The sequence below is a fragment of the Camelina sativa genome, chromosome 17, assembly GCF_030686135.1.
Source record: "Camelina sativa cultivar CO46 ecotype springtype chromosome 17, ASM3068613v1".
Classification (NCBI taxonomy): Eukaryota; Viridiplantae; Streptophyta; class Magnoliopsida; order Brassicales; family Brassicaceae; genus Camelina; species Camelina sativa.
This window is the reverse complement of record NC_141896.1, coordinates 32,755,014-32,777,590: the sequence shown is the minus strand read 5'-3', so window position 1 is coordinate 32,777,590 and position 22,577 is coordinate 32,755,014. Positions and strand designations below refer to the sequence as shown.

Below are 22,577 nucleotides of genomic sequence, written 5' to 3'. Positions count from 1 at the left end.
ACCTCCCCGAAAAAAAAACTTCTTCTCTAGAAAGCTGCCCAGAATGCTCTCCCGGTGGGGGCGAATCTCCAACATCGCAACATCACTGATTCAGCCAGATGTCCACATTGTAACGAGGAGGAATCTACCCTCCATATATTCTTCAAGTGCCCTTATGCGAAGCTTATCTGGTCTCGTGCACCTTTTAACCTTCAAGTATCCGCGGAAGAGTTCACCTCCATGGAGGATGGAATTACAAAGACAAATAGACTCATCAGCCTACCTCCAACAAGCATCAGACTAGGTCCTTTATCCCCATGGATCCTCTGGTCGATATGGACCTCCCGTAACCAACTTATTTTCAATAAAAACGAATCACGGCTGAGGAATCCCTGCATCTCGCCATGGCAAGGGCCAAAGAATGGCAGAATGCATAGTCTCCCAGCTCAAAATCTGATCGACCTTCCAAACCCGCTGCCCCTTACCGAATCCCACGTGATACCTTTAAGTGCTCCACAGATGCCTCCTTGAAGGACAATGGAACATCGGGTCTCGGCTGTGTTCTCAAAGATCCGTACGACCTAATCAAAATCTGAGGGGCAACAACTGCTAATCATGTTGGCTCACCGCTGATGGACGAAGCGTTGACAACTCTTGCTGTTGTTGGAGTTGCAATCGAATCGAACATCAGATCTATCTCTTTCGCTTCCGACTCGCAATCTCTAGTCCAAGCCCTAAACCAGAAGATCCGGTTAAATGAACTTCACGGAACTCTCCATGATGTCCTTGTTCTATTTGCAAAATTTGATTTCTGCTCTTTCACTTATATTTTTTCGCAATCAGAATCTTCAAGCAGATGCTATGATTAAGAAGGATTTTCACCTTCCTTGTACGCTACCTTAAGTTTCAATTAAGTATTTCGTATTTTGACCCAAAAAAAAAAACGATTAGGCTTACCCATATTATATAGTTAAGAGCTACAAATAAAGTAAAACCTCTATAAATTAACAATGCTTGGACAATAACATTGTATGGATTGGACAATTTATTTTTAAGATTATGGTTTTAAATGGTATTAAGATATGGTATATATATACATGAGACTTTATAGCCTCGATATGCTTTTATTCCTACTTAAAACAAAAAAATTACCAAAGAGAAAATGGGGAAGACAAAAAAAAAAGAGTGCCAAATACTCCACAACCCATGTATTGCGTGAGCCAACATCTAGTAATAAATAATAGGAAAACACTAAAAAAAAACTCTTTAGGAATTCCATTTTGCATTTCTAAGGAGTCTTTTCTCTTTCCTTAAAACAAAGAAAAATAGAATACTACTAATCCATAGAAATGCAAGACTCCTTAACAATGAAAATGAGGGTTAAGTCTTTTTGGAACTCAGCAAGATAGCTAATCTTGATCCTTTGAAAAAAGATATTATTTTCCGCTTTGCTAGAGCACGAACTGGAGTCAAAAATTAGTATTTTATCATATATACTTTACTAGTTAAATTAAAAAAAAAAGTAAACTAACAATCGCTCCCAGACACGACTATCGAGGAGACTTTTCCATCTAAGTTTTCCGGCGCCGGTGAGGCTTCTGCTCGCCGGCGTCGGGATCTGCTCGCCTCTCTCCTGCTCGACAATTCCTTGTTCTCTTTAGTCCGATCTTTTTTAAGCTTTTTCCCCATTTGTTTCCCCTTTTTAACTCTTTTCAAAACCCAATAAAATTTATCTCTGATCTACACCAAGACCACCGTATTCTCCCACTGATCTATCACGTACAGAAGAGTATCTCTTCGCAAATCTCAGGGAACATGGTTAACCACCTCTTACTTTGACAATCTCTTATGAAACTAGGATTTTCCCCAGTGGACCTAGATTTCTTCGTCAACTCAAACCGAGACCACCGGCTGCTCCTACCGACCTCTCACTCACCGGAGTTGCCTTCTCCGCCATCTTCGGAATGCCTCTTGTATTGTTCTTGTTTTGTTTCAAATTTTGGCTCTTGCTCCTTCTCTGCACTTGTAACGACTTTACATTTTGATTGAATGAAGCAAAGGGTTTTGACAAAAAAAAAAAAAAAAAAAAAAAAAACTTTACTAGTTAAATTTATACTTGTATACCTAATAACTACACCAGGCTACATTTTTGTTTTTAACTTTCAATGGTTGGATAGAAGAAACAATTTGTCTTGAAGACTGTACCACAATGAAAAATAAAAATTTTAGAAATATCATTAATACATTATTTCTACTTCAAAACGTGAAGGGTTGTCACATTTGTATATCTCAAAATTTAAATTCAAAAAGGAAGATATTAATAATAGTTACGACTTAGAGTCGAGCATGCAAGCTTCTTTCAGAAAATATGAAATACTAATAAATCTTAAATGATTTGAATTTTATTATGATTTTCAGTGATATTGGTTTTAATGATTTCTTGTAAAACCATCCCAATTCTCACCTACTACTATGAGATTTATGGGATGTACTCAATCAAACACTTTAACTGATTTATGTAAAAATAACAAATCATGTAATATTCAATCATATATTTAAAAAAATGAAATGATATCCAATATTATTGAATTAGGGATTTGAAAAATTATTTTAAAATCTATTTTTATTTAAAACACTTTGTCGATTTGGTTTTTAATGATTTTAAAGGACTTAAGTGAATTCGAGAGGATTCCCCTAGTAAAAAAAAATATAAAAATCTAAATTTTAAGGTTATAGGTAGTTTAAAAGGATAAATCATAACATCTTTCCTAGAATCATCAAAAACATATTTAAAAGTCATTAAAAATCAAATCATTATAAATATTTGACGGAATAAAACCCCTTTAATTTATGTACTTTTAACTAAAGAGATTTTTTACAATCCCTTGAAGTCAATAAAAATGCAATCCTCAAAATGTTTTCAATAATTATGGATTTTAAGATATATTTTCAAATCACTGGTTTAGTAACATTGAATAACATAAGATTTGTTTTTTTTATATAAGCTATTTTAACACAAATCACTTTGGTATACACCCCCCTTAAAAATATATTGTTGAATACAGCTCCCTTTAGTCTACTAATCTCAGTCAGTATATAAGATTTGAATATTGACTCTATCTAATCTAGTCTCAACAAGCACCTAAACGGCCACGTGGAAAGAGCAGATTTCTTTTGCTATGACCTCAAGTCCTGAAGTCTAAAACTCTATAAATACTTCACCTTCAATCCAAATTAAAACCAAATCAAATCATAAAAAAAAATAAATAAATAAACATAACCAAAATATTTTTAAAATGGCAATCACCAAAGTGAGAAGAAGCTTGTTGGTTTCGATGGTGATGGTGTTCTTCTTCAACGTTCATCATCTTCAAGTTATGAGTTCTCCACATAAGGAGGAAAAGAGCTGTACAAATAAGGATAGGAAACTATTGGAGTTTCCATTGAATTTGGAGTATCTTGAAGCTGAATTTTTCTTGTTCGGAGCATTGGGATTTGGCCTTGATAAAGTTGCACCTAATTTAACGATGGGAGGGCCAAGTCCTCTTGGAGCTCAGAAAGCTAATCTTGATCCTTTGACAAGAGATGTTATTTTGCAGTTTGCTTGGCAAGAGGTTGGCCACTTGAGGTACAATGATTATATTTGTATATATAGTGTAGTTAATTATGACTGTACAGTGTTGTTTTCATAGATTTGAGAATTGAGATTCTTTAATTTAATTTATCATGTATATATATCGCATTGACATCATCTCCAAAAAAACTTAAACTTGGCAGGGCAATCAAGAAAAGGGTGAAAGGATTTGCCAGACCACAACTTGATTTGAGTAAAGAATCATTTGCTAATGTGATGGATAAAGCATTTGGAAAAAAATTTGTGCCACCATTCAATCCTTATGCCAATTCTTACAATTACCTCATTGCTTCATATTTGGTCCCTTATGTTGGTCTCACCGGCTACGTTGGCGCTAACCCTAAACTGAAATGTCCATCCTCAAGAAAGGTAACAAATCTAGACAAAAAAAAAAATCTTTTATTAATTGGTATAATCTCATCTTACAACAACAAACTAAGGTTTTTGGAATATATTTAAAAAACCACATTGTAAAGTAAACAAGACAACAAGGTCTACTCGACATAAATTAGGAATAGATTTAAATAACCTTTTTCATAGGAATCTTTCACAAAATTATCAACTAATCAGAATGATTCTTTATTAGACCATGATATTTGATTCGCCAAATACATCATTATTGTATATTCTTTCATAGTTTAGGCTTTTATAAAATTGACTAACGTGTTATTACATCAGTATGTGTTTAGAGATATTCTATCGATTTTGAGGTAAAGATTTCATAAAATACACATTATTATCTTTAATTCTGAGTTATTTTTTTTTATTTTTACAGTGAAAGTTCTCTTTACGAGTTATGACTATAATTTCATCTAATTACAAAAGATGTTAATAATTCAAATTGTTATATTGAAAAAACAAAGTAATAGAACCACAGTTTACAGTAGAGATAAGTTCATTCTTAATTGATTTTTAAAAAAATATCATCATGTATACATCATATTTCGCAACCTCTATTTCAGTTAGTAGCAGGACTTTTGGGAGTAGAATCAGGCCAGGACGCAGTGATAAGAGCAATGTTAAATGCTCGGGCTTCAAAAATAGTACATCCTTATAATATCACGGTCGCAGCCTTCACGAATAAGATCTCAGAGTTAAGGAACAAATTGGGAAAAACAGGACTAAAAGATGAGGGATTGATGGTGCGTAAGGCCGATGGCGCAGAAGGAAAAGTGATTGGAAATGTATTGGCGGGTGATGAGTCATCTCTCTCTTACGATAGAACACCTGAGGAGATTCTACGAATTGTGTATGGAAGTGGAAATGAGAGTATTCCTGGTGGATTTTATCCTAAAGGAGCTAATGGAGATATAGCTAAGTTGTATTACTGATGGAGGGCCGGCTCAAAGTTTATGTAGACCCAGTGCTATTTTATGAAATACACCCAAATATATATAAAAAAAAAATTAACATGCAAAATTTTTTTTTTGGATCCTGGACTCTGTGCTCTTGCACCTCCAGCACATGTGCTAAGCCGGGCCTTGGTAGCTGGAGTTTAATTTCCTTTGGAATTATAGGAAAGATTACAAAATAATAGTGGTCGTATTAATTTAATACATGTGAGAATAAAATTTTCAAAATTAAAATGTTTGAAAAATTCAGTCTGTTAGTGTTATTATCATTTTTGAAGATGTTCAAGTCTCTAATACTTTTCAATAGTACATACACACATGTCAACTAATGTTTATAGTGATTGCATATTACTTCACGGTTGTGAACTTGATCTGAAATCCAAATCCAAATTAATCAATTATATATAACTTAAGGGGACCTATATCCACATAAACAAGGTGTGGTAGGAATCTACATGATATTCATATGTGAACATGACTTTTTGTATATCCATCCATGTAATTGTCGGCAACAACAAAAAGCAAATCATGCCACTTCGAGAACTTGTGTATGGTACTAATATCTTACTCTACTTTTGCCATGTAACGTAGACTTCTTGCGATTCCTACGTTCTAAACACGATGACCATTGCTCTTCACATAGAATTAAGTCTGGTTGAGATGATCTTATTATGAAAAGATTTGAATACCTTAGTGTTTTGAACTCTACTCTAAATTAGAAGAGATACACAAAATGTAAAAGAAAGCTCTAAAGAAAGAGCATTAGAAACTACAGGTAAATTGTTGGAGAAACATTCATTGGTTATTGATTCACTAAAAAAAGGTACAAAAAAGAAAAAGAAAAAACAGCAATGCATAAAAAAAAAAAAAAGAGCCCTACTTAAAACTTAAAAACTACTCTCGTTGCTCCATAATAAACTTACATAAACCTCAACCAATGATTCAAATCTCACAACACCCAAATTTTTTTTAAAAAGAAAACATAAAAGCTCTCTCTGGTTTCATTGTGTTGTCTTTATCAGATTTGAATACTACCTCTTTGGAGGTCTCTCATCATCGTCATCACTACTATCATCTTCATCTTCTTCAGGACCTCTCTTCCGCTTTGGAGGAGCAGCCTCTGATTTCCCAGCACCACCCGAATGATCGTTCTCATCGTCATCTCCTTCATCAATATCCTCTTCAACACCATTCTCTTCTGGCTCAAAATCACTTGCATCCTCCTCATCTTCAGCTCTACCAACTGGCCTCACTAAGTACTCTGTTCCAAGATCCGCCTACACAAATCCCATAAGACAAAACCAAAACATAAACACCATCTCAGTTTCAAACCTTAAAACCAAACTTTACTAAATCAAACAACAGTTTCTACTATCAGAAACAAGAAGAACTCAGATCAGTACCACAAAGGTATAGACTTAGAAAGATGAACATGGAAACCTAAATTCTTAACACTTTCTAATCTGATTTGAGTAAAGAGAAAGAAACAAAACATAAACTATAATCAAAACCCACTTTTTTATTCAGGGTAAGAAAGCATAAACCCTAATTTGGGGATAAAACAGAACAATTTCTAATTACAGTGAGATAAAAAATTTGCAGGAAAAGTTCAAAGATTCTGTTAATAGGTGTCTAGGTTAAACAGATCCAGCCTTCAAACAGAGGATTCAAAACTATTGAAGCATATATATAAAACCCTAGATCTACAATTTTCATCTCAGAGACAAAAACCCTTAATCAATTGAAACAAATCCAATAAAATTGATTAAAATTTTTCAAAAATTGATACCTCATCTTCAGCATCTTCATCCTCATCATCATCATCGTCATCATCATCATCATCATCATCATCATCATCATCGTCATCTCCGTTTCCATCTTCATCACCTTCCTCATCTTCATCTTCCGCTGATTGTACAGGAGGACCAGCTAAAGACTGCAAAACCTGAATATCATCATCGTCATCCTCATCTTCTTCCTCATCATCATCATCATCGTCGTCATCATCTCCTTCACTTCCATCTTCTTCACCTTCGTCGTCGTCGCTACCTCCTTCACCACCGGCTTTAACTTGTTCTTCTTCATCACTATCGTCGTCGCTTAGAACTTGAATCTCAGGCTCTTCTTTGTCTTTGAAGTCCTTACCATCAGTCATCTTTCTACGAAGAAGCGAAGTTTACAAGATTTTTCCCGAGAAAATAATTCGATTTTCCTGGAGAATTTTTAGAGAAGGAGAAGAAAGAGAAAGGGTTAGAGAAGGTTCGACTCATGAGCTTGAAGCAGTACCGTCTTTGAGATTAGATCTGAACCGTTGAATGTTAATTTCACGAGGATTGATGACGTGGATTATGATCGGACGGTTTAGATGAGAGAACAATGTGGTTTTGATGAGTAAGGGTAAAAAGATGCCTCAAGAACCACAGCGGCGGGCCAAACCTGAATTAAAATAAAATAATTCATTATTTCTTTTTTAGGATCACTCACACGTGCGGCTTGTGCGAATAATTAATTAAAACCACTTTTATTTTTTATTTTCTCTCTCAATCGAATATTCTAGTTTCTAAACGTAGGTAAATTAAATGAGACCCAATATGCTGTATAATTAAGGCCCAATATCATATACTTAAACAATAGATTTGATAATTTGGATATTGGGTTTGATACAAAATGTAAAAAACACAAAACTTTCTTTAAAACACATTTTTATAATTTGGATAGTTTTTTTTTTGTTAAAAGGCATAAATTATAATTTGGATAGTTTCTTTCGTAACTTTAAACAATACTAATGGAGTAATGGAAAAACTGATTTTGCTGAATGTAATTGGTTTAAAAGTTAAACTCTAAAACATCAATTTATAAAGAACAAAAGAAGGTAATATACGGATCACATTCTCTTCTTTTTGTTTTTTTGTTAGGAATGTTGTCGTGTGTGAGAAAGAGAGAAAATATAAAATCGGTACAAGTACAACTATGAATGCTTGACCTGGAGAGTTGTAGCTTTAACTACTTCAAACACTTGAGCACCACAGTTTAATGACATAACGACAGTATCTATATATACATTTTCAGAAACATTTATAGAATAAATCCTGGATTTCCAACTTATTTATAACCCTGCCACTGTCTTTAATACCTTCTATTACAATTATTCTTCTTGGGTCACATGATTTGTTGATTACAAAAAACAATTGGGCCAAGCCCAGCCTCTATCGAAAGTTGTAACACTATACAGAACACGATTATACCTTCTCCTCTCACCCGTTTATTCTTAACAATTAAATGAGAAAGATTTTCTTGCCTTACAATCTTCTCCAAGAATTCTGTTTAAACTGCTTGATTTCCAAAAATCTGCTCCAACAATTACGCTACTCATATATCAATCAACCTAAACAAAATTAAATTTAAAATATAACATATCCCCTAAAGATTCCATAAAAAACCAGAAAACAAGATTTTCTCTCTAATTATCGTCTCATCATATCTTCTTGATATCTTCACAAAAATTATTCTATGACCTAATCGGTTCTTTATAAATAATACCCACCTAAACGAAAATTAAACATAAGCAAACACATCAAAACATCACTCACATTATGGCTGCTACCTTTGCTTTCTTGAAAGACGTTCGCCCCTACAAAACCTCATGGAGGGCTCAAGTCAAGGTCATCCATTCATGGCGTCTAAATGGTGGTGAAACACTTGAGTTGGTGTTGTCAGACTCGATGGTAAGATCTACTGTTTACGTTTTCGAAACATACAATTATTTTTTATTACTAATGCATCTTATGTCTTTCATTGATGCAGAGTAAAAAGATTCATGCATCTGTGAAGAAGGAATTGCTAAACAAATATGTCAATAGACTTCCTATTGGTAACTGGGTTTTCATTGAGACATTTGCACTCAGCTATGCAACTGGTCAATTCAGACCAACCACGCATCTGTACAAGATGTCATTTACCAATGGAACTATGGTCATGGACAGTGACCCTGTTTCTGATGCTAGCTTCCTTACCTTAACTAAGATCAAATAAATGATGAATATAAATAAGGTGGGTCAAACCGGAGCAAAAGAAACAGTTATATAAGATCAGATAAAGAAGCACAGTTTTTGTTTTAACTTGATTTTTGCTCTAACCTTATTCCAACTACCAACTTGAAATCGTCCTCGAGAGATCGTTAGATATAACTCTGGAAGTTGAACTTTAACAGTAGGGCCAAATGAGCCTGAATCAAAACAGTATTAGTAGTATCACATATCAAGATTGTGAGAGAAGAAAATGGAAAGATACAAAACTATCAAACTCACAGAGATGAATCCATGACGCAGAGTGAAGTACTCGGTTCTTCTCACATATACAAATAACTGCCTTAGTAAGCATCCCTGTAACCAAAAGAGCAAAAATCAATCAAATGAGGAAAGTTTTGATGCATTTTTATAAGAGATGAAGATTGAGAGAAATGGTATCTTTACGACGTAAAAGAAGAAAGTAATGGTTGTCCAGAAACTTATATGTTCTCTCACAAAAGAAGTCTCATGAGTGAGTCTAAGTCTTGAATGATCTACACCACACAAAACAAATGCCAGTCTGTAAAATTAGAACAAAACATTCAAAAGAGAATCTTTTTTTTTTTTTTTTTTGAGCAAATCATTCAAAAGAGAATCTTATGAAACAAAGTACCAATAGAAAACTCATAGTCAATAATGCGTGACATAATATTTCTTTCTCCCACAGTCAGAACATCCACGAATCTGCCACAACAGCCAATCCAAAATATTGTTTAATTCACTCAATCAAACACATTTGCATATCAGAAATAGATTTTATCGCATACCTTGAGTCTGCTAAGCATCATGGTGATTAAACTATAGAAGATATGAGAGATGGCGAAGAAGAACACCAAGATGTAAATTTGGTGCAAGCCTTTGAATGTTATGAGTGGGTCGTCATTCGAGTTCCTCATATTCACCAAAAAAAATCACAAAATTAGGACAAACATAAATTTCAATATAAACCTCAATATTTGACTATGTAAACATGAATTGAAAAAAAAAATCAAAAACGATTTAGATTCAGATTCAGATTCTAACCTACATATAGAAGACCCATATTCGTTTGTAGATTTTCAAGCTCTACTAAAACGCTGGAATCAGACATAAAAGAAGAAGATTAGCAGGAATCGTAACAATTTTTGAGCTATTATCAGAAATAGAAATAATTGATCAGAATCTAAACATTGTTTACGAGATTACCTCACTTATCAATTGAAGAAGACATCGGTAAGTCGATTAATCTCGATAAATGATGGATCTTACTCTGGGTTTTCATAATTGGAAAATATATGTTGTCTGATCCATCATCTTCTGAATCTGATCTATGTTGTCAAATCGACTTTTCTCTCGAGACAACCATTTTTTTTTTGTTTTACGTTTTTCTTTTGTTGTTGCCTTTTTTTTTTTCTGGCCATAATAAATTGTTGTCGGTAAATGTTTACAATCTCTGAATGGGCCTGGACATTAATAAAACCCATCAAGTTTAATTGTTTGGATTAAAGTATTCTGGTCCATTATTATTTTCTTTAATGATTGACAAAAAACAATTCAACAAATATTGCAAAATATAACAGATATTTATATGAACAAAAAAAAATAATTCCCACAAATAAAAATTGGATGTCAAATTAAGGTCAACTCATCTATTTATTTTAAACAACAGTATCAAAATTATATTTAATATACATTATAAATACAAAGAATCAAAATTAAACTAATAGTTAATCCAATGGAATCATATGATCAACAATATTATATTCACCCATTAACCTGCGGTCGCAAAATCGATACAGACAATCAAAATTACACAATATATTAGATTTTATAAATTTTAAAACTTAAAAATATAAAACAAATTATTTACATATATAGACAAATAAATTATTCATTTATTTTATGTGTTTTTAAACAGAAAAAATTGATCCGCGGTGTACCGCGGATATAAATCTAGTTCTTTACATTTTTTGAAACTAATAGCTATTATGAAATTTTTAGCCAAAAAGGAAAATTATCCAATGGATGTTTTATGTTATCTAAATTGAGAAGTTAAAAAAATGCCCTTTTCACAAACTATTTTTTTTTAAATAAATTTTCTACAAATATTATCGAAAATGTTTCTAAAATTTTGATATCTATTTAAATAGATATGTAACAATATAAAAATCATAAAAAATGCACAGTTTACATTTATATATGAATATAATATTATAAGTAGTGTATAAATATTTCTTAAAAACTTTATAAATATTTTGTAATACTTTTTAAAATCTTTGTAAAACCTTATAAAATCTTATAAACCCTTACAAATTCTCTACTTTAAAAAGAGTCTCCATCATAAATTTACAAATTTAGAGTATTTTATTTTTGGCAATGACACATTAATTAAAATAAAACTCCATGATTAAAGTAAAAAATTAGAAATAATAACAGATTTTTTTAAAAAATAAATAAATAAAAAAACAAACACAGTACTAGGGTATTCTAAAAAAAATCTCTATCTAAATCCATTCCCCACCATCAATGCATCAGCTATATTTCATTTAGGGGAAAAATAGTGGACATGAGTTGATTGATACACTCAATTACATTTCCTTCAGCTTATTTTCCACTCATTTATTTAAAGGAAAGGGCTAACATTTGCATCCGTTGATTTAAAAAATAAATAAAACCTTGAGCTACAAATATCTCTTTACTTCACCAGACACCTGGAAATGTTGAGTCTGCACTATAAATTGTGATGTATTTGTATACTATGTTACTTTAACTGTTTCGTTAAATCCAAAAACAAAAGTTGGCAAACTAAGGAGTACTACATATCTCTCGATATGGACTAAAAGATGTCCATTTCAATTCAACGAATTATTTATGGAAAACAGCTTGAATAAGTGTTGATGTCCAGATCGGTCACAATTAGAATGTTTTAGTTCGGTTAAAAGAGGTCGAAGTTCTTTTCTATTTAATCGGTGCCGAATCACAAAAAATGGGTTACAACACAACTTAGACGAGTTACAAGAATGAACGGGAATAATGGACGAGCTACAAGCTCGTCGACTCTTGCTAGACGGGTTAAAACTTTGTACTTGCTGTACCAATTCTCTGCCTTTTTCTGCAATCCTCTTCTCCAAAGGCCGTACGCTTGTACTTATAGGGAATCATGTCGGTTCCTCTATTTAAAAGACCATAATATCCCTCCTTCCTTAGGAGGTTTATATTGGGCTTTTCCTGGACCAGGTTTCTTGTTAGGGTGAGGATCTACCCCTAACAGTAGTCCCCCCCCTTCGCCTTTAGTTCGCAGTCTTTAGGCGAAGGACCGTTTGTGAGAAGACGAAGGGTCGCTTCCGAGGTGGTGAATCTTCGGACAAGGATTGAGAAAACGAAAGGTCGCGCGTGAGAAAACAGTTTTCGATGTTTGAGGTCGAATCATTATGCGCGGCGCTTGACGCGCGTGAAGTCTGGAAGTTGTATCGTCATCGAGCGCGTGCTGTAATGATTGCGTCTCTAGATCCTTCCTTCTTCTCCTATAAATACCACCCCTCCTCTTCTTTCATTATCATCTTATCAAGTTTTTGGTGCTCTCATCGTTCAGGTACTCTCCCTTCTTATTATCTCGTCGTTATTTTGCTTGTTAGTGTTTCGCACTTTTCGTTATGAATTCCCCCCGATCCATGTCTCCCGACCCTTCCGCCGAGAGTCATCTTCGGCAAGCCACTTCTTCTGAATCCGATGGTTCCGCTAGGCCTGCTCGTCGTAGGGCTCGTTCTCGGAGTTCTTCTGATTCGTCGTCGGCGGGTTCTGACATAGCTCTGTATGAAGAAACCCAGCATCGTCTTTTTTCTGAGACGGCCGTTTCCAGCTCGTCGGGACTCCCCTGCAGGATCCCCTCTCTAATCGACAAGCCATTAACCGATGACCCGTCTTCTCCCAAAATGAGCGACGTCCCTCTGCCGACTGAGAATATTTTCTCTCACATGCGTCGATCGACGCTGGATATTGACGAGGCCGTTGAAGCGGTTCGTATTGGGAAGTTAACCGTTAAACCTAATATTTTGATCCTGACTCCAGCTCAACGTCCCTGGGACCCTTCTTTTCTGATGACGTATTTCGCTCGTCGTAAGGCGGCCATTTCTCAATTTGCCTCAGCAACCTTTCGAAACGCCATGGGTCTTTTGATTATGGCCGAAGCCGCAGGAATCAAGCTCACTTGTGATCATTTGGAGGAGCTGACAAGTCTGAACCCGTCGAATCGGACAAAAACTCTTGGGCTTTATTATCTGGCTTCGTCGAAGAAGATGACTCTGGTCGAAGGTGCCAAAGGAAAAACGTATAATTTGAAAGGCTCGTATTTCTTTCTAGAAGTTGTCCTGGGGGTTCTTGAGGATCCGTCCATTCCTTTGTTTTCTGGGTGGAACCCTTCACCCGGTAGCCGACCGTTCCTGCTTGATTACTTCTGTCTTTTGCTGGTATTTGGTTTCAGTTAACCCTTCTCTTTTTTTTTTTGTAGTTGTTATTCCAAGGTGTTTGCTTCCATATCCTTCTTCTTTCCAAGCTGAGATCGACGCGATCAAGGTCTTCTGCCCTTACGTTTGGCCGGGTACCGAATCAAAGAGAGGTCGTCCGAGAAAAGCACCAGCTCTCTCGAGAAAGAAAGGTAGTCCTTGTGTGCGATTTATCTTACCTTTTTTTATGCTTTTGATCTGACACTGTTTTTGTCGTCCCTTACTTTAGCCGGAACAATGGGCAAACTGAATATGAATGTCCCCAACGCATCTGCTCGTTACCGCCGAGCGTCAGAACCGTCCTCTCTTCCTCGTTCGACTCCCTAACCAGATGCTCGTCCTGCTGCCTCTTACTCAGGCGCCAGTTCGACCAAGAAGGTTCCTTCTCGATCTCATCAGTCGTCTGATACTCCATCGAAACAGCTCTCTAACCCTCTTCCCTCAAATCGCCACATTGGGTCTGCCGAGACACTTCCGAGGAGGAAGGTGGACGAGGCTTCTGGCCGTGATACTGAGGTTACAAAAGGTCCTCAGAAGAGGAAGGAGGGCGCAGACCAAGAGCGATCTGACCCGCCAAAGAAACTGAAGACGTCTGATTTCAGCTGGAGTTTTTCCCACACTTCTGGGGCTCGTCCTTTCCCGGACGACTCTTCAGCTTGCGCCGAGCTTTTTCAGAAGATTCATTTCGGAGCCGGTCGCATTCTTCCTGCTGAGAAGATGAAGGAAGCTCATGCGATTGTTGACGTTGCTCAGGCCTCCTTTGAGGTTCGTTCGTTCAGCCGATTCGGTCCTTAGCCCTTTTTCGCTCATTTTTTTTTGTTCTCATCCCCCCTTCCTTTTTTTAAGAAATAGCTTATTGCCCGAACCAATCACTTAACCTCGCGCAACGAGCGTCGCGTCCGTGATGAACGATGTCTTTTCCTGGTCGTCCTTGTGCATTAGAATCTGGTTGTACCCGGAGAAGGCGTCTATAAAGGTTAACAGCTCGTTGCCTGCGGTTGCCTTGACGAGTTGATCAATCCTTGGTAATCGGAAACTATCCTTTGGGCAGGCCTTATTAAGATCGGTAAAATCTACACAAACTCGCCACTTTCCGTTTTTCTTTTTGACGACTACCGGGTTAGCTAACCACTCGGGATATTTCACTGCTATGATCGATTCGGCACTGAGGAGCTTTTCAACTTCGTCGTTTACTGCTTGTGATCGCTCGGGACCTAACTTGCGTCGCTTCTGTTTGACCGGCTTATGCATTAGATCGGCATTGAGTTCGTGGGTTGTGACATTTGGATCAATCCCTTTCATGTCGGTCACGCTCCATGCAAACATCGAGATGTTGGTTTTGAGAAAAAGTACTAACTCGTTGCGCATAGCTGAAGTTATCTCTGTGCCGATATTCACGCATCGCTTCTTATCATTCTCGTCAAGATTTACTTCTTCTACCGCGGCAACGCCCTGTTGGACGGGGTTGGCTTTCCGTCTATTGGCGACGTGCTGCCATCGCCGACTCGTTGCTTTGATTGCTATAACTTCTTTCCGGTACGAATCTTATGCTCGGTCAGGAAACAGGCCCTTGCGCTTTGCTGGTTACCACGCAACGTGTATACTCTTTTTGAGGTCTGGAATTTGACGCATTGATGGTACGTCGACGGGACTGCTTTCATCTTGTGGAGCCATGGGGTTCCAAGGATAACGTTATAGATCGTTGGTTTGTCAATAACTGCGTACCTAAAGTATCTAGCTATTCCCCCCCCCCCCCACGAAGATTGGCAGGGTGATGGTGCCAACTAACATCAGGTGATCTCCGTCAAAGCCAGTTAGAGAGTGGCATTCTGGCATGATGTCACTTTCATCGACCTCCATCTTTGCTAGGACGTCTCTAAAAATGACGTTGACCGAGCTTCCAGTGTCGACCAGTATTCTTGTCACTTCGCTTTCGTCGATCAGGAGCTCGACAACCAGTGGATCGTTGTGCGGCAAACCCAAACCCTCAAGGTCGCTGTTGTCGAAAGAAATGGGCATGCCGTCAAATTCGGCTCTTGCAGGCTAGGATTTCTTCATTTTGGCTTTCTTGGTGAAATCTCTGATCGATCGGACCGAGTCGTTGTATCCTGCTAGTCCGCCCATAATCATGTTTATTCGTCTTATCATTGAAGGGCGTTGATCAGGCTTACGATCTGTGTGCGGTCGTTTTTCATGACCGGTGTCGTCCTGGATTTCCATCTCGTCGTCGCTTTGGTCGGCGAGTATCTTAGAGTCCTTGACGAATTTGCGAGCGATACTTTCGGTACCTTTAGCGTCGCTGCGTCCAGGCCGAGCCGTTTTGCTTCTACCGGGCTCAACAACTATCGCGCCTTTCTTGTATCGTTCCATCAAGACCTTCTAAAGGTAATGGCATTCTTCGGTCAAGTGTGTGGCACTCTGGTGGTAATCGTAATATCGGGTCGTACTATTCTCACCTCCTTCCTTTCAGATGTACTTATTTTCGCTGATCGCAAAGGTTCGACGAGTTCGATCTTGATTTTTGGTGAAGTGCTGTCGTGGCTCAATATGGTTGACCTTTGTTGCTACGACTGCTGGCCTTTGGTGACGATGTTTTTGTCGGCCGCATGTTTCTTGGCGTTGACGGCCTTTTTTCTTCCAATTCGATAAGCTTCGCGGCTCGTAGTAGTGCGTCGGCGATGGTTGCTACGTGCGACAGAGATAATTTGTAACATCCGCGAACCAGAATTTGGGATTTTGGAAGGAGTGTCGATCGACACCCTAGTGGCATCGATCGACACCACTAATTTCTGGGTTCGACCGGTTTGATTTAATTGCCGAATTGGTTCGGTTTGGTTCAATTAAAATCCCTAAGTCGAGTTATAAGTGTCTTAGGACGAATTGTAGGGTTTCAGAGTCTCATTTTGTCGCCGTTGAGTGAAAAGAAAGAGAGAAAAGAGAGAAAAACGTTTTCTGAGATTTCTGGGCTTGTTCTTGGTGATTTTGGAGAGATCTGAGGCTGTAGGAGGGTTAGCTGTTGCTGGAATCGAAGGGGAAGCTTTTGGAGGTGTTGTTTTCCACGTTTCTCAATCCAAACTTCTTGTTCTTGAGGTGAGTGCTTGACCATGGTTGATCTAAGCATGAGATCTCTCTTGTTTGTGTGTTTTCTTTGTGGTTTGTGTTGTTTTGTTGCTTGGGTTCGTTGTTTGTGTGATTTCTAGTGAATTCCGAGATGGTTAGACTTGATTGGAGTCGATTTTGGGTTGATTGGAGTCGGAGTTCGTCGCTGGGTTTCGCGCAGATCGTGTCTGCAGAGGAGGCATCGATCGACACTCAGGAGCATCGGTCGACACCAATTTGATGGGCATCGGTCGACACTGTTTGGCATCGGTCGACACCTTGTTGTAGCATCGATCGACACCGTTTGGCATCGGTCGACACTAGTCTTATCCGAGACTTGTTTTTCTGGTTTGATGTATTGTTGTGTGTTGTTTGTTTTGCTTGAACTTGAGGGTCTCATCTGCTTGTGTGTATAACCCAGTAGATGGGAGGATGGCCTCACTAAGTATTTATGATAATACTTACGCATCTCAATTGTTGTTTGTGGTGTGCAGGTAAAGGAAAAGTGTGATCGTGGAATCAAGGGCTATGAGGAGGAGGATGTTCTAGAGACTTGATTGATTGTGGTCTAGTTGTTGTTAGGTTGCTAGATTAAGTCAAAGGAACATTGTAGGATGTTAGTTGTTGGTTATCTCTTTACTTGAGTGATGTTATTGGTTATTGGATTTGAATGTTGGAATTCTTTTGGTTTAATGGAATTTGTTTTATTTGATTATCCGCGGTTATTGATTGATGTTAGGATGTTAGTGGGTATGGGACCACTAGTAAATTAAGGTATTAAAAAAAAAAAAAAAAACGGGAAGGGTTGTTTCAATTTGGTATCAGAGCCCTTACGGTTCTAGGTCTAGGGTTCATTGTGCTTTTGCTGTTGATGTTTAGGATTACATGCTATAATTGATTGTGTGATTGGCAATTGTGTGTGGCATGAAGTCCTAGAACATCCTCTTCGAGCCTGATTGTGATTCCACGGTGAGTTGTGTTTCTTGTGTATTAGAATTATTGTTTGCTTAGCCTTCTGTTCTTGGATGATACAGATGGTTAGGGGTGAGGATGCTGTTGGTCGCGGTCGTGGTCGTGGGCGTGGTCGTGGTCGGGGTCGGGGACGAGGTCAGGTTCCTGAGGCCAGTGTGAGTGTGACCCAGAGCATGGCCAGTGAGGAGGTGGCGGAGTCACAGGTTCATCCTAGTGTGTCTGGAGACCAGGCTGGTTTGGGTGACGGCAGGGCGGATGGGCCCGGTGTCGGTCACGGTGTTGCCCCGGGTGTGGGGGTTGCAGCGGGAGGTGCTCCAGGCAGGGAGGATGTCTTGATGGACTTGCTAGCTCAGGTAGCTCAGGCTTTGCAGCGACTTCCAGCAGTTGTGCCGCCAGTGGTTGGTGGGCAGGATCCAGTAGTGCCGCCAGTGGGTGGTGGACAGGTTCCAGTGGTGCAGCCTGCAGCGGGTTTGCAGGCAGGTGTGCAGCCGGGGGCCGAGGTAGTGGATGCTCAGTATGTTCGGATGATGGAGCAGCTGCGGCATGTGGGAGCAGGGTATTTCTCAGGAAGTACCGATCCGAGTGTAGCGGATGAGTGGAGAGAGCGGATGGAGGATATTTTCCTTTCGCTTAGGTGTCCCGACCGGTACAGGGTGGATCTGGCAGTGTTTTACTTGTAAGGAGATGCACGTGTGTGGTGGAGGTCGGTGACAGCACGGAGAGTGCAGAGGGGTATGTCTTGGGGAGATTTTGTGGGGGAGTTTAACTCCAAGTATTTTCCTCAGGAGGCTCTTGATCGTATGGAGGCACGGTTCTTGGGTCTGACTCAGGGGAACCGTACAGTGCGGGAGCTGGATGCAGAGTTCAGTCGGCTTGTAGGGTATGCAGGCAGGGCATGGGAGCCAGAGGCGGCTCAGGTGCGGAGGTTTTTGTTGGCTCTGCGGGATGATTTGAGGACTCGGTGTAGAGTGAGGAGTTATGCTACGAGAGCGGAGTTGGTTGAGGTTGCAGCTGGGATAGAGGATGACTTGAGGTCACAGGTGGTTGTGGTCGGTTCTTCAGTGCCGCCACAGCAGTCTCAGCCGTCTTCTGTTCCTAGCAAGGGCGGCAAGCCTGCGCAAGGGCAGAAGCAGAAGTTTGATGCTATGCAGAGGTCGAGGAACAGGGGTGCGAGATGCTTTGGGTGTGGTAGTAGGGACCACAAGGTGACTAGCTGTCCACAGAGAGGTGAGCAGCGGGCAGTGACAGAGCAGCGGGCGGTGACGGAGCCGCGGACCGATACTCGAGTGTGTTACTACTGCAGAGAGACGGGGCATATCAAGCCTCGTTGTCCCAAGTTGCAGCAGAGGGCAGTAGCAGTGTTGCAGGCTGGAGCTCAGCCAGGGGTGCAACAGGGTGTGCAGCACGGTGTGCAGCCGGTGGGTTGGATTGAGCCGACGACTCAGGTGTACTCGACCCAGGAGCCCGGTGGCACTAGTGCAGGAGCGATCACAGGTATAACTTCTGAGATTCGAACTTAGTCAATTCAATAGTTCAGATTATATTTGTTTTTGTTTGTGGTCAAGTGTTAGGTTCTCAACACATGAGATTTGTGTAGGGACCTTGTTGGTGGGCGGGTTTAAGTCCCATGTTATGTTTGATTCTGGAGCTTCTCATAGCTTCATTACTCCGGAGTGTGCCGTGAGTGCGGGGATCAGAGGGGATTCTGGAGAGCGTTCAGGAGTTGTCAGAGTTGCTGGAGGCAAGTTTCTGAGGGTTATTGGACGAGCTGGAGGAGTTGATATTCAGATCGCAGGAGAGTCGTGGCCAGCGGATTTGCTTATCAGTCCAGTGGAGTTGTATGACGTCATTCTTGGTATGGATTGGTTGCATCGGTATAAGGTGCATTTGGATTGCTATCGGGGTAGAGTGGAGTTTGAGCGTCCAGGAGGGAAGTTGGTTTTTCAGGGTATTAGACCGACTTCGGGGAGTCTCGTGATCTCAGCCGTTCAGGCAGGGAAGATGATCGAGAAGGGCCGTGAGGCCTATCTGGTTACTATATCTATGCCAGAGTCAGTGGGGAAGTCTACGGTTAGCGGTATTCCGGTTGTGGAGGACTTTGAGGACGTGTTCCAGTCATTGCAGGGATTACCACCATCTCGGTCGGATCCTTTTACTATTGAGCTGGAACCGGGGACGATGCCGTTATCCAAGGCTCCTTACAGGATGGCTCCAGCAGAGATGGCAGAGCTGAAGAAGCAGCTGGAGGATTTGTTGGGCAAGGGTTTTATCCGTCCTAGTTGTTCACCGTGGGGAGCTCCGGTGTTGTTTGTTAAGAAGAAGGATGGGAGTTTTCGGTTGTGTATTGACTACCGGGGTTTGAACCAAGTTACTGTGAAGAACAAGTACCCTCTCCCGAGGATAGATGAGTTGTTGGATCAGTTGAGGGGTGCTACTTGGTTCTCCAAGATCGACTTGGCTTCAGGTTATCATCAGATCCCTATTCATGAGACAGATGTGAGGAAGACAGCCTTCAGGACGAGATATGGGCACTATGAGTTTGTGGTGATGCCGTTTGGGTTGACAAACGCGCCAGCTGCGTTTATGAGATTGATGAACAGCGTGTTCCAGGAGTTTCTGGACGTGTCAGTCATCATTTTCATCGACGACATCCTGGTATATTCCAAGAGTTCTGAGGAGCATGCAGTACATCTGAGAGCAGTGTTGGAGAAGCTGCGGGAGCAGAAGTTGTTTGCTAAGCTGAGTAAGTGCAGTTTCTGGCAGCGTGAGATGGGGTTCTTGGGTCATATTGTTTCAGCTGAGGGAGTTTCAGTGGATCCAGAGAAGATTCAGTCCATCAGGGAGTGGCCGAGGCCGCAGAGTGCCACTGAGATTCGGAGTTTCCTGGGGTTAGCAGGTTACTACAGGAGGTTTGTTCGGGGTTTTGCGAGTATGGCTCAGCCGATGACTAAGCTTACAGGGAAGGATGTCCCGTTTGTGTGGTCACCAGAGTGTGAGGCAAGTTTTGCAAGTCTCAAGCAGATGTTGACTACCACGCCGGTGTTAGCATTGCCTGAGCAGGACGAGCCTTATGTTGTGTATACAAATGCTTCTAGAGTGGGGTTGGGTTGTGTACTTATGCAGCAGGGGAAGGTTATAGCTTATGCTTCGCGGCAGTTGCGGAAGCATGAAGCTAATTACCCTACTCATGATTTGGAGATGGCAGCAGTGATCTTTGCTCTTAAGATTTGGAGATCCTATCTGTATGGTGGGAAGGTACAGGTATTTACAGATCACAAGAGTCTGAAGTATATTTTTACTCAGCCTGAGCTGAATTTGAGGCAGAGGCGTTGGATGGAGTTAGTAGCAGATTACGATTTGGACATAGCTTACCATCCTGGTAAAGCTAATCTGGTTGCAGATGCCTTGAGTCGGAAGCGGGTGGCTTCGGCTCAGGAGCAGGATATGGAGGTGTTGGTAGGTGAGATTAGTGCATTGAGTTTGTGTGCTATCTCACAAGAACCTTTGGGTTTGGAGGCAGTTGATAGAGCAGATTTGTTGAGCAGAGTGAGGTTAGCTCAGGAGAGTGATGAGGGGCTGGTGAATGCCTCTAAGGCTGCGGGTGCAGAGTATCAGGTTTCTGCTAATGGTACTATCCTTGTGCATGGTCGGATCTGTGTGCCCAAGGGTGAGGATTTGAGGCAGGAGATACTGAGAGAGGCTCATTCGAGCAAGTTCTCTATTCATCCAGGGGCGACCAAGATGTACCGTGATCTCAAGCGGTATTATCACTGGGTCGGGATGAAGAAGGACGTAGCTGACTGGGTGGCGAAGTGTGATACTTGCCAGCTGGTGAAGGCGGAGCATCAGGTTCCTGGTGGTTTGTTACAGAGTTTACCCATTCCAGAGTGGAAGTGGGATTTGATCACGATGGACTTCGTGGTAGGTTTACCTGTGTCGAGGACGTTTGATGCTATTTGGGTCATTGTGGACCGTTTGACTAAGGCTGCACATTTTCTGGCCATCAAGAAAACTGATGGAGCAGCGGTTTTGGCCAAGAAGTATGTGAGGGAGATAGTCAGATTGCATGGTGTGCCTGTTAGTATTTTGTCTGATAGAGATTCCAAGTTCACTTCGGTGTTCTGGAGGGCGTTTTAGGCAGAGTTGGGCACGAAGGTGCATATGAGTACAGCCTATCATCCTCAGACGGACGGTCAGTCAGAGAGGACGATCCAGATTTTGGAGGATTTATTGAGGATGTGTATGCTGGATTGGGGTGGTCATTGGGCAGATCACTTGAGCTTGGTGGAGTTTGCTTATAACAACAGCTACCAGGCTAGTATTGGGATGGCTCCTTATGAGGCCCTGTATGGGAGGCCGTGTCGTACACCTTTATGTTGGACTCAGGTGGGGGAGATGAGCATATTTGGTGCAGATTTTGTTCAGGAGACCTCGGAGAAGATTCGGGTTTTGAGGCTGAACATGAAGGAGGCTCAGGATCGGCAGAAGAGCTATGCTGATAAGAGGAGAAAGGATCTTGAGTTTCAGGATGGTGATAGAGTGTACCTCAAGATGGCCATGTTGCGGGGTCCGAACAGGTCTTTGACAGAGACTAAGTTGAGTCCGAGGTACATGGGTCCGTTCAGAGTGGTTGAGCGGGTGGGACCAGTGGCATATAGGCTGGAGTTGCCTGAGGTTATGCGTGCGTTCCACAAGGTATTTCATGTGTCGATGCTGAGGAAATGTCTTCACGAGGGTGATCAGTTGTTGGCTAAGATTCCTGAGGATCTTCAGCCTAACATGACTTTGGAGGCGAGACCAGTGAGGGTGCTCGAGAGGAGAGTCAAGGAACTTCGGAAGAAGAAGATTCCTTTGATGAGAGTCCTGTGGGACTGTGACGGAGTAGAGGAGCAGACTTGGGAGGCCGAGGCGAGGATGAAGGCAAGGTTTAAGAAGTGGTTCGAGAAGCAGACCGCGACTTGAGCTTGTCTAGCCGGGTCCGAGTTGTAGTCCG

The 22,577-nt window shown here is 40.5% G+C and overlaps 4 protein-coding genes and 2 long non-coding RNA genes across 13 annotated transcripts; 2 read left to right on the top strand and 4 right to left on the bottom strand.

Moving 5' to 3' along the window:
• Window positions 1–1,678: 1,678 nt before the first annotated feature.
• Window positions 1,679–2,429, bottom strand: LOC147924619 (uncharacterized). Its single transcript, XR_015585733.1, has 2 exons — window positions 2,104–2,429; window positions 1,679–1,996 (listed from the first exon to the last, which is right to left on the bottom strand). It is a non-coding gene; the product is annotated as an uncharacterized LOC147924619 (long non-coding RNA).
• A 575-nt stretch (window positions 2,430–3,004) lies between these two features.
• On the top strand, window positions 3,005–5,032 carry LOC104758088 (ferritin-like catalase Nec2). Its single transcript, XM_010480899.3, has 3 exons — window positions 3,005–3,607; window positions 3,757–3,982; window positions 4,576–5,032. Exons 1-3 carry the CDS (start codon window positions 3,276–3,278, stop codon window positions 4,942–4,944), a joined length of 927 nt encoding a protein of 308 aa, XP_010479201.1. The 5' UTR covers window positions 3,005–3,275; the 3' UTR covers window positions 4,945–5,032.
• Window positions 5,033–5,745: 713 nt separating this feature from the next.
• On the bottom strand, window positions 5,746–8,048 carry LOC104758087 (uncharacterized). The gene is made up of 2 exons (XM_010480898.3): window positions 6,755–8,048; window positions 5,746–6,242 (listed from the first exon to the last, which is right to left on the bottom strand). Exons 1-2 carry the CDS (start codon window positions 7,118–7,120, stop codon window positions 5,997–5,999), a joined length of 612 nt encoding a protein of 203 aa, XP_010479200.1. The 5' UTR covers window positions 7,121–8,048; the 3' UTR covers window positions 5,746–5,996.
• On the bottom strand, window positions 8,040–10,459 carry LOC104758086 (MLO-like protein 7). 8 transcript variants are annotated; one of them, XR_762618.3, is made up of 9 exons: window positions 10,218–10,459; window positions 10,056–10,108; window positions 9,800–9,923; window positions 9,646–9,716; window positions 9,438–9,526; window positions 9,273–9,347; window positions 9,102–9,190; window positions 8,556–8,983; window positions 8,040–8,350 (listed from the first exon to the last, which is right to left on the bottom strand). It is a non-coding gene; the product is annotated as an MLO-like protein 7 (long non-coding RNA). The 8 variants fall into 8 exon arrangements; XR_015586306.1 differs by having other exon boundaries at window positions 8,040–8,313; XR_015586307.1 differs by having other exon boundaries at window positions 8,570–8,983.
• Window positions 8,559–8,997, top strand: LOC147924618 (uncharacterized). The gene is made up of 2 exons (XM_087496858.1): window positions 8,559–8,690; window positions 8,770–8,997. The coding sequence occupies exons 1-2, from the start codon at window positions 8,559–8,561 to the stop codon at window positions 8,995–8,997; spliced, it is 360 nt and encodes a 119-aa protein (XP_087352984.1).
• Window positions 10,460–14,386: 3,927 nt separating the features above from the next.
• Window positions 14,387–15,532, bottom strand: LOC147924617 (uncharacterized). The gene is made up of 2 exons (XM_087496857.1): window positions 15,272–15,532; window positions 14,387–15,004 (listed from the first exon to the last, which is right to left on the bottom strand). Exons 1-2 carry the CDS (start codon window positions 15,530–15,532, stop codon window positions 14,387–14,389), a joined length of 879 nt encoding a protein of 292 aa, XP_087352983.1.
• Window positions 15,533–22,577: the final 7,045 nt, after the last annotated feature.

Bases quoted from the DNA above. Each gene is read 5' to 3' on its own strand.
- LOC104758088 (XM_010480899.3), top strand. From the start codon at position 3,276: ATGGCAATCACCAAAGTGAGAAGAAGCTTGTTGGTTTCGATGGTGATG. The intron at 3,608-3,756 runs GTACAATGATTA...TAAACTTGGCAG, and splicing joins CAAGAGGTTGGCCACTTGAG to GGCAATCAAGAAAAGGGTGA. The intron at 3,983-4,575 runs GTAACAAATCTA...CCTCTATTTCAG, and splicing joins AATGTCCATCCTCAAGAAAG to TTAGTAGCAGGACTTTTGGG.
- LOC104758087 (XM_010480898.3), bottom strand. From the start codon at position 7,120: ATGACTGATGGTAAGGACTTCAAAGACAAAGAAGAGCCTGAGATTCAA. The intron at 6,243-6,754 runs GTATCAATTTTT...GGATTTGTGTAG, and splicing joins ATGAAGATGCTGAAGATGAG to GCGGATCTTGGAACAGAGTA.
- LOC147924618 (XM_087496858.1), top strand. From the start codon at position 8,559: ATGGCTGCTACCTTTGCTTTCTTGAAAGACGTTCGCCCCTACAAAACC. The intron at 8,691-8,769 runs GTAAGATCTACT...TCATTGATGCAG, and splicing joins TGGTGTTGTCAGACTCGATG to AGTAAAAAGATTCATGCATC.
- LOC147924617 (XM_087496857.1), bottom strand. From the start codon at position 15,532: ATGCCCATTTCTTTCGACAACAGCGACCTTGAGGGTTTGGGTTTGCCG. The intron at 15,005-15,271 runs GTGGGGGGGGGG...CGGCGATGGCAG, and splicing joins CCATCACCCTGCCAATCTTC to CACGTCGCCAATAGACGGAA.